At 30.7% G+C, this 10,971-nt stretch overlaps 1 protein-coding gene across 1 annotated transcript; it reads right to left on the reverse strand.

Moving 5' to 3' along the window:
* Window positions 1–317: 317 nt before the first annotated feature.
* LOC112782451 (receptor-like protein kinase 7) lies at window positions 318–4,199 on the reverse strand. The gene is made up of 2 exons (XM_025824835.3): window positions 1,263–4,199; window positions 318–1,095 (listed from the first exon to the last, which is right to left on the reverse strand). The coding sequence occupies exons 1-2, from the start codon at window positions 3,841–3,843 to the stop codon at window positions 749–751; spliced, it is 2,928 nt and encodes a 975-aa protein (XP_025680620.1). The 5' UTR covers window positions 3,844–4,199; the 3' UTR covers window positions 318–748.
* Window positions 4,200–10,971: the final 6,772 nt, after the last annotated feature.

Genomic DNA, 10,971 nt, shown 5'->3' on the forward strand with positions numbered 1-10,971 from the left:
AGAAGGAATGTTTTTATATAATGAAGCGCGTGGAAGTCACGTTTATTTTAGTGACGTTGGAGGCGGGTAAATTTATTTGGGCTTGGGTCAACTTGGTTACGTAGTTACATGGATGTGTACCTTCTCTATTAAAATTTTTTTAAAACAACTGTAACCAAAAGAGCAGCTAAACATTGAAATTTGATTAATACTTCATAGGATTAATAATTGGTGTGTCATGTGACGGGGAAGTATTTGGTTGTTTTAGTTTGAAGCGTCCTAAAAGCAAAACCTTCTATTCTATGAAGCAACTATTCGCATTTTCTCAGAACAAACTATGCAGAAGCTTAACAGGGTTCATATACATAGAAAACATGTTACAAAAATAGCTACAAGCTGAACCCAACAGAAAATACAGATTCATCTACAAGAGGATTTCATTACACATATTCTACAAAGCTACAAACTAATCCTTTTTTGGTTGCTCACTAGCATATATTTTCCAACTGTAATTATATTTTGCTATTTATACAATGATATTGATAGCTTAGGGGGAATGAGAGGTATTTCTCGTTCCAAAATCAAACAAGTCACCACCCTCTAGAGAAAAATCTTGAGAGGAAGCTTGCAAGATGTATCACCCCTTCTTGGCCTCACATTTTGTGCAGCTTATTAAGGAGGAAAAATGTAACCGTTTCTGGAATCAACATGCCATTCCAGTTGCTAATGGATGATACGTCCATACAGAATACGATAATGACTATGTTGTTTAATCATGTGTGATCACTATGTTGGTAAGAGCACAAGGGTCTGCCTCTTCCAGCATTTGAACAACCATTCTCATGGAGGGTCTTGAAGATGGAATCTTGGCCGTGCACAATGCTGCGATTCGCAATACCTTCATGGCATCTTCTCTGGAATGCTTTGCTATGGTGGAATCCACCAACTCAAGAGCTTCCTCTTTGCTCCTCATATTGCTGCATACCCAATACACAATGTCCTTGCTCTCCCCAAACTCTGCCTCTATAGGCCTCTTCCCTGTTACTAGTTCCATTAGCACTACTCCGAAGCTATAAACATCACTCTTCTCTGTCACCTTACAAGTGTAGGCATATTCTGTCATAACAAAAATCAATATGATTAAGATTAACTTTCCTAAGCAGTTATAACTGATCAAATTATTTTGAGCAATAATGTTCATATTAAATTGTTTGAATGAAAATATATGTATACATAATAGAAAGCATTATATTTATATCTAGATTTTAAAGGTTGTTGGTTACCAGGAGCCATGTATCCAAGTGTTCCAGCAATGACATGAGTCAAATTTCCTGCTCCTCCATGAACAATCTTAGCAAGACCGAAATCAGCAATCCTTGGCTTCCATTCTTCATCAAGCAAGATGTTACTGGACTTAACATCTCTATGTATAACTGGTCTAACACAACCATGGTGCAGATACTCCAATCCTCTAGCAGCACCCAGTGCAATCTCATACCTAACCTCCCACCCCATCTGAGCCTTCTTACTTGTATGCAAGCTATCCCACAAGCTTCCATTCGGCAAGAATTCGTAAACAAGCAAGCTACTATCTTCACTTGTGATGCTGCAATAGAGCTTCACCACATTGACATGCCTTATGGAGCTGAGAGTGGCCACTTCTGCATCATACTCTGATGAGGACCTTGAACACCTTTTCAGCATTGCTGAGGTGCTCCTATAACTTCCCCGGTCGCTCGGATTTGAAGTCCATATGTGTTTGACTGCGAATTCTTCGCCACTTTTAAGCACAACCCTGTAAACATTCCCTGATCCTCCTTTGCCAATCAAGTTCTCTGCCTTAATCCCATTAATGATCTCGCTCTGGTTGAAGTTTAGCAAGTGATACTGCTTGATATCCCAAGAATTAGTCTTCAGAACCGGCTTCTCAAACTTGTCCTGCTTCAGTTTCAAGAAGAGGATATAGCACAGAGAAACAGCAATAACCATTAAGGCAGCAATCAAACACAGCACAAGTGTTCTGATTCGCCTCGAGCCCCCAGATTCAAAGGAGCATGGCTTGAAATTCTCCAAAATCTGGCTGCATAACTGAGGATTCCCCATGAAACCATCTTTGTAAGCTGAGATAGCAAGTGAATCTGGTATGGGACCAGACAACTGGTTGTTTGATAAATCAAGAAGGCTAAGCCTTTGTGCAGATAAACTTGATGGAATTTCGCCGGAAAGTTTATTCGAGGACAAGTTCAATGAGTTGAGTGTGAGCAAAGATCCAATACCAACCGGTATTTCTCCGGAAAGAGAGTTACCAGCGAAGTTTATTCCATTAAGAGAGACACAAGAACTGATAGAATATGGTATAACACCAGAAACATTGTTCATGTTCAAATTAAGAGTAGTTAGCTTTTTCAAGTTGCCAATAGTATCTGGTATTTGTCCTGAAATTTGATTTGAATCTAACTCAATTGATACCAATGAAGAAGCTTCTGAGATTTCCAATGGTAACTCACCTGAGAATTGATTTTTAGACAAGAAAATCTGAGCAAGTGATTTTGCTTTGCCAATATCACTAGTTATTGACCCTTCTAAATGATTCATTGAAAGATCAATAATTTGGAGATTTGGCAAGCTCCATAGGCCTGAAGGAACAACACCAGAAAGCGAATTGCGACTCGCGCGAAAGCGAATCATGGAAGAACAATTAGCATATGTTTCAGGTATGGTTCCAGTGAAGCTGTTGTTCAAAAGTAAGAAGTCTGTCATATGGTTGTTCTTGCACATATCAGGCGGTATGGAACCGGAAAGCGAATTATCCGAAACATCAATGTAATCCATGCCTCCATAGGAACCAAGCTTCTGAGGAAGAGGACCAGTGAGCATGTTACCATAGAGTGAAAGTTCCTTGAGGCTTTTCAATTCTCCAAGCTCTTCTGGAATTGTACCTGATAACTTGTTCTGAAAAAGCTGCAATGATGAAAGGCTTTTCAATGATGAAGTTATCTGAGAAAGATCACCTTCAAGCTGGTTATTAGAAGCATCAAAATATTCAAGATTTGTAAGGTTACCAAATCCAACAGGGATTTTCCCACTCAAGAAGTTATCATAAAGCTCAAGTTGCCATAGCCTTTGAAGATGCACAATATCTTTTGGAATCTCACCAGTTAAGTGGTTATCTGAAAGCTCAAGATTCCCAAGCTTTGTGAGATTCCCAATACCAATTGGAATATTCCCAGTGATGCTGCAATTTGTGAGGTAAAGCCAAGACAAATTTGAAAGCTTTAAAACCTCCAAAGGGAACTTGCTTTTCTCCAAAAGGTTATCACCAACGCTCAAGAATGTGAGTTCTGTCAAATTCTCCAATGATTTCCATGGAAATGCACCAGAGATTCCACTTGCATTCAAATTCAAGTACTCTAACTTGTTCAGAGTTGACAAATCAGGAACCGAACCAGTGAATGAATTCCCACCCAAATCCAAGTATTTCAAATTCTTGCACTTTTTCAAGTCATCACTGATGATCCCATGCAATAAATTGGACTCTACAGAGATTTTCTTCAGCATTTGAAGCTCACAGATTGAGTCAAACGGAAGAGTTCCAACTAATGCTTTACTTGCAAGGTTGATTTCTGAGACAGAACCATCTGAGCACACAATCCCGGTGAAGTTGCAATGAGAATTCGCTTGGTTCCATGAACTGAAAACATTTGGTTTCGAACTTTGAATAGAAGACTTGAAACTCATAAGAATTTGAAGCTCAGTTTCATGAGAGGAGGTAACAAAACAGAGGAAAAACAGAGCATTCAGAAGAAAAAGAAGAAGAAAAACAGGCTGCGGCGAACCGTGGCGGAGAATTATTCCGGTGAACATGGCTGCCGGTGGCGGAGGCTAAGCGAGGAAAGTGGGTGGGATATGGTTTGAAGAAAGTGGCATGTGGAAGGTGGCTTGTTTGTGAGTTATGAGTTGGAAACTTTGTTTGAGTGTTTGGTTTCACATTTTGCAGAAAAAATGATTCACATGCTCGGAAAGAAGATCAGACAAATCATTAATTTGATTATGTGGCCGGTGCTTCATTGTTATGGTGCAGATTTGGATGTTAGAACTTGAAGATTGTTTAATTGTCATGTGTGAAGATTTCCATGATCTTTCCTTCATTCTTTTTCTTTCTTTAATTCGGCAATATGAATATAATTTAATTTCAAAAAAATATTTGGGATGGCCTAGACAATCCAACATTATTTTATTTTATTTTATATTTTTTTAAGAAAAAAATTTAGAGACCATTAATTTTTATAATTATTTGATCAGTATAAATACTAAATTATTTTTAACAAATAAATTTTACTAATTCATGTGTGTAAATTCTGAAAAATATGAATGCAAACGATATTATTTATGTGTGTAAATTTCGGTAAATATAGATACAAATCATATGTTTTTGTGTGTAAAATTTCGATAAATATAAATGTAAATTATTGTTAGACAAATGCTGCTAAAAAATAAAATTTGTTAGTCATGTAACATTGTTTATTTTTTAATTATTACAGAATAATTTAATAATTTTAGATGTTAAATTAAATAAAGTAATTTTGAGTTATTATCTTTTTAGTTTATACACTATAAATATAAAAGATTTTATAAAATGAATTGTGTATTATCATATTAATAAAAATAATTAAATTTTTAATTATTACTTAAAAATCATTTAAATATAAAAATCTGATTGAACAATGGTATAAATTTTTAGTGTATTAAAATCAAACTACTTGAAAAGCAAAGAAAATTCGGAAGAAAAGGTTGTTGTATTCATTTGGCGTAAGATATTTGGTTGATTATGTTGGCATAAACTAGTTTACGTAAAATGAGTGCAAATAACACAACTTTTAATAGTTTTTATATGATTTGGTGTGATTTATAACTTCTGAGTGTGTCTACCTAACCAAAATACATCTGGAGTGTATATAACGATATGGTTTTGTGAATATTGAGGAAGATGTATGTTTATTGTTTACCCTTCTTATGACTAAGAATCTTAGTTTTATTTTTTATTTTTTGACAGATTAGTTTGATTTCTTTAAGGTTTACATAGGAGGGTGAAAAATTAACATTTCTACAAAGGCAGAAGCAGATACAATTTTTTTTAAGATTTTCTAATTAACTGAAGATCCATCTTATTAATTTTTTTTTTTTTCTCAAACAAACAAAGTCTAAGTAATTTAGTTAGTGGCCAACTATGACATAGTCTTTTCAGTTTTCATACTTATTTAGTGATCCTAAGTTCAAATCTCATTTTTAACTTTAAACAAAAAATAATTTAGCTAGTGAGTTTTTGAATTGAATATTTGAAACATTTAGTTTAGTTAGATCATAATAAAGTTGAAAATAACTTTTGAATAAGGACTTTTCTAATAAACTTAATTTATAGTTTAAAAAATTAATATTTAATTTAAATTTTTTTATCAAAATATTTTATTTATAGCATTTTTAATTAGGTAATTGCTATGGTGCCTACAAATGTTTGCCTAACTTCTTAAAAGGATTAAAAATTAATATTTAATTTTAAAAATATAAAAATAAATAATTATTAAATATTTAAAACTTACTATAATAAGTAAAATAGGCAAAAGTTAAGTACCATACTATAGGCTCCATAGAATTCACCTTTTAACTAATATCTTTAAAGCATTTAGTAGCGAAAATTCTTTGAATAAAAGCATCTTAATTTTTGGCTCATGACTTCGTGTTCATTAAGTAGTGTGACTGTGTGAGACTATTACAAGCAGTCAAAGTGTCAAAGTTATTATGATAAGAATAGGAATAGTATACTTGATATTTGTAAAGTTTTCACTTTTCAGTGCTAAAAAAGATCTTGAATGCTTGAAAAATTGAGAAGTATAACTAGGCTCATTTCTAGAAAGGCACTACTAATTAATCAACTTTTGTGTGACCCCAAATACCTAAAAGGGATTGTTGCCGCAACTTTTGGTCACTAGTATGTAAAATAAAGGCAGACATTAGACTCAATGATTGGGGGCAGTGAATTTGCCCATACCAAATGAGGGGAACTCACTAGTTAAATTGTTACTACTAGTTTGTTTCTAGTAAGCAGTAACATTGTTCATAAGAATTTCTCTCCAAATGTAGTACTTGGAAGAATCATGAAACACGGGTTTGGCGTTTGGTGAGAATGCGTGTGGTTTCTGATTCTGTGGCCGCCGTAGTTGACTTCACACTTCACACACCACTCTCTTGATTTCATGGGTTGTGCTGTCACCCTTTGTTCCCATTTCTTCATCATTTGCCATCTATGCATGAGGGTTTTTTTTTTTTTATATTGATTAAATATATATAATATGTTGTTAAAAGTTTGGGTATTTTTGTTTGATATAGAATTATTTTTTTAAAATTAATATTATTAAACTAGACGGTCTGATTTATTTAAAAATAAATAAATTTTAAATTAGAGGGTTTAATTTGTATTTTTTTAAAACAAAAATTAAAGAATCCAATTTTAATATTAAATTTAAAAAAAATTAAAAAACATAAATCAGACTGTCCAATTTGTGATTCTTTCTAAAAAAAATTAAACATAAATTGATAGGCATTTTTAGAGATTACTATGTAACTAAATAAAAAACTGGAGACACCGATTTTTTTCTCCTATACCATTAAAAAAAATATCTCTTAACTCATCTTTTTATGTTGCACACTACCATATAGAAAAAATAAGGGTAAAAGATTAAATTAGTCTCGGCATACTTTTGTTTTGGCTTTTAAAATTTAAAGTGTCCTATTTAAATCTAAAAAAATTTTATTTAGTTTTAATGTAGTCTTATCATGAGGTCAAAATTAAATAATTAACAGAATGTCTTACATGACAGCAGTACAAGAACAAGGTCGATAATTTAGAGAATAAGTACAAGCTCTAAAGACACAAAATTAACCGTGGATGCATCAATACATTTATTTATCATTCTCCTTAGTTCTATAGAGGATATTTCATTTAAATTGTAAGAAAAATAATAAATAAATATATTGATACATCTATGGTTGATTTTGTGCTTCTAGAGCTTGTACTTATTCTCCAAATTATCGACCTTGTTCTTGTACTACTGTCATATAGGACATTTCGTTAATTACTTAACTTTGACCTCACGGTGGGACTACATTAAAACTAAATGAAACTTTTTTGGATTCTAATAGAACACTTTAAATTTTAAGGATCAAAATAGGATTACGCCCAAACTTAAGAGACCAATTTAATACTTTAATAATAAGCGCAATTAATAAGTTACAAATTATTTAGAGTTTAATTTTTATTTTAATTGTGATGCGTAATAAAATAAAATTTATATGTAAAAAAATAAAAATAGAAACTAAAAATTTATTACATGAAGTATTATAAAAAAAAATTAAAGAATTATATGTCTTTTATTTACTCATCAAAATATTAACCATTTTAAATTGTCAACAAGAAATAACTATCAATTAGAATATTATCATCTACATGACAAAATGATCAATTTAATTTACAACCATGTAATTATTATGGAAGCAGAAATGTCAAAATGTTGAAAGACATGTTTATCTAACTTACACTATTCGGTGATGACTTAATATAGAACGCAGTTTTTTCTTCGTGTAGTCATATCTTTATTTTGAAGTGAGCTTGGGCAGCATAACAAGTAAGATCATAATAATGATCTGTTTGACGCCCATACATGCATTAAAGGAGAATTAGGTTAGATAGATAATGCATCTATCTGTTCTCTCTAGCTTTAGATCAATGATTAAATTAAGAAAAAGTAGAGGTAGACAATGAAAATACTAAATAATGTGAATAATAGATATATTAGATGTTTATTTTATTAAGTGTGTAAATATTTATTCTAATATTAAAATTTAGATGAATAATTTAAGTATAGTGTGTTTTTATTAAACACTATGAATTAATGGAAGGAGCAATATAAAATTACAATGGCAAAGTAAAAAACCTTATCATCTTACAATATACAATAATTTTTCATATCTAAAAGACTTAAAGAGACCAGAAAAACCATTATGTAGAATTTGCGTTGATGGAATCTTTTTCTTTATAATTTACACGTCATTTTTGGACAGAAATACACCAAATTTCCAACAAGTATTGTCTAGACACATGCATGCCATCTTTGAATTCTTCTGGCAGTTTAATTTAAGAAATTATAACCTCTTTTGAACAATCATCTAATATATATACAAAATTATAACTTTTTTTTTTTTAATGTATACGTAATACTTTTTTATTTTTGAAAATTGAAAACAAAACTATATTATTTTTAAATTTGATTAAAATTTTAAAATTATTAACTTTTAAACGTAAGCCATTACCTCTCTCTTTTTCCTTTCCATTCTTATCCTTATTTAATACTAATATTGAAAGTAGACGATATATAATTCTTAAAAAAAATGTGTCGGCAGACTATGATAAGAAAGAGAGGGAAGTGTGGTAGCATAGTGTAAGGTATTTCTGGTTACCCAATACTTTATTAAAGATTTCTAGTTTAATATATTTTAAAGAGGAGTGTTAGGAAGTAGTAACTTTTGTGTTTTATAACCATCAATTGGTCATTAATAGTATTTTTAATTGTGTGAGATTATATCCAATAATAGGAGATCACTCAATTTTCTTTTAATAGTTAAATACTGGCCACAAAATACAAAAGGTGTTGGTCCCCTAGATTTTCTCTATTTTAAATTCAATGATTTTCATATTAATAATTTATTAAGAATTATATATTCACATATAGTGGGCTTTGTGATATTTATGTTAAAACATAACATTTCAATATTACACATTTTGGCAAATACAAGTGAGATTAAAGATTGGTGACACTAGTTATTTTCATATATAAAGTTAATAGTTAGTAATTGTTAAATAATAATTTAATTAAATTTATTAAATTATTTAATAATTTTTAACTATTAATAATTACATATGAGTTTTTATACGGAATAGAAGTCAGAATAAGATGAAAATCTAAAAGAGAAATTCTTCTACCTCAATATGATCACTTTACATCTTCACTTCACACTCAAATTTTTTAAAAATACTCAAAAAAAATTTTATTTATAAAAAAAAGTAGCTACAAAATTTAGAGATTTTTATACTTCTTAAATTTAAAACTGTAAATCATAAATTCACTAAAATAAAAAAAGACTAAATTATAAATAACCTAAAACAAACAAAATAAAATAAAATAAATCTTAAAATAAATACTAATAAAATTATGCATATTTAATTTAATTTAACTAACAAAAATATTTAATATAACTTATAAATAATAAATGTTTGATTTTCTATAATCATTAACTATTATCTTAACTAATTTTTAATGTATCTTCAAAATAAATAATTTAATCTTATTTAAAAAATCTTCTTTCATTCTCTTAATTATTACTTTTAGAATTAGATCAATTGACATATATATATATATATGGGGTTTATCCAAAAAATTCGTATCAGTTCCCATCTTAAAGATTTTGTATTTGAGTTGATGCTTGTTAGTGGGTTGGTGTTATTAGTTTGATGGTGATCCAATTGGGTGTTTCACCGCGATCATCAATGATGATTCGATTATGATATGTGACGACTCACTTGGAATTTTCTTTATCATAAGTCATTCGTTGCATCATAGCCGGACATTAATATATTCACACCATAGTCAAATATTGCCAAGGTTGTGGTCCCATTGACCCAACTAAACCCATTGCCGGTCTTTCATATACTTATTTATTCTTGTGTTAAAATAATATTATTTGAACATTCAAATTAATATATGACATTTAACAAAATTTAAGAGTGAAAAAAAGAGTTTGAATGTATAAAAATAAGATAAATCAAATCATCCTTAAACACTCTTTATTAATTAAAAAATATTACATTCTTTATTAATTCAATAAATTTTATTATTTATTTATTATATTCTATATCAATAATTTAAATTTAGAGTTAAATTTAAATTTTAAAATATAGAATTTTTTTTTTCTTTAATAACAAAGTTATTTTCAGATATCACTGCACTCTCATTATTGTTTCTACTAAATCGCATTAACATTCACCAAGACTAAAATTAAATAGTAATTTAGAAGGTATTAACACATTTTCAATATTTTAATTTTAAAATATTTTCCTCCTTAGACAGATTCACACTGTCGGTTTGTTTTGCCAACCAATATGGAGACACACACGGAGACATAAAGCCCAATTTTTGAAGCAGTCCAAAGAAGTAACAAAACACAGCTCAGTAGAACCATATTCAATAATGCAAGCCCATACTCAGTAGATGGTGTTAGCTTAGAGAGATTAAGGGGGTGTTCACAAGTCCAAAAAAAAAAGGGGGGGGGGTGTTCTACACTTTGATTGTTTGCAATTGCATTGAAAGTTGATTAGCACCTACATGGCTACATTTTTTTTTTGGTTGCCCACGGTATCCTCCAACCCGACAGGCCAAGGACTAATCCGTCGCGGATCGGAGCTCCATTTAAGGGTCTGCCACTAGCCAATGGGTTGCTGCATGTACAAGGCGGGAATAATGGCCGGTGAAAATTTTAAGAGAATTTGATACCACACAAAATTAAAGTTTGTCAACATTTTACTCATAGAAATGGAAGCTTATAGGAAAACATTTCCGGTTATCCAAACTTGAGCTTCTATGATTTCCAATGAATGCTGCTTGCTCAAAATAGAGTTAAAAGAGGTAATAATTTTCAACAAAATTAGGTGGCAAAACAATTGATCAACAATAAATTGGAAGAACAAAGTTGTGAGTGATAGGGCAAAAAGTAGTGCCGGAGATGGACAAAACATGATGTATTGACATAACACATAAAATGAAGGGAAAATGATGAAGGATTTTGCATGAAAAGAGTGGATCAGTTGCAATGTTTGTTCTATTAAGTAATAATGTAAATACCATGGGGGAAGTGCTATTCTAAGAAGCAATCACGGAAGGCAGA

This window comes from Arachis hypogaea, chromosome 20 (genome assembly GCF_003086295.3).
Source record: "Arachis hypogaea cultivar Tifrunner chromosome 20, arahy.Tifrunner.gnm2.J5K5, whole genome shotgun sequence".
Lineage (NCBI taxonomy): Eukaryota > Viridiplantae > Streptophyta > Magnoliopsida > Fabales > Fabaceae > Arachis > Arachis hypogaea.

What these genes read in the sequence shown, in the direction of transcription:
- LOC112782451 (XM_025824835.3), bottom strand. Translation starts at nt 3,843, where the DNA reads ATGTTCACCGGAATAATTCTCCGCCACGGTTCGCCGCAGCCTGTTTTT. An exon ending in ACTTGGATACATGGCTCCTG is followed by an intron (nt 1,096 to 1,262) that starts GTAACCAACAAC and finishes TTGTTATGACAG; the next exon opens with AATATGCCTACACTTGTAAG.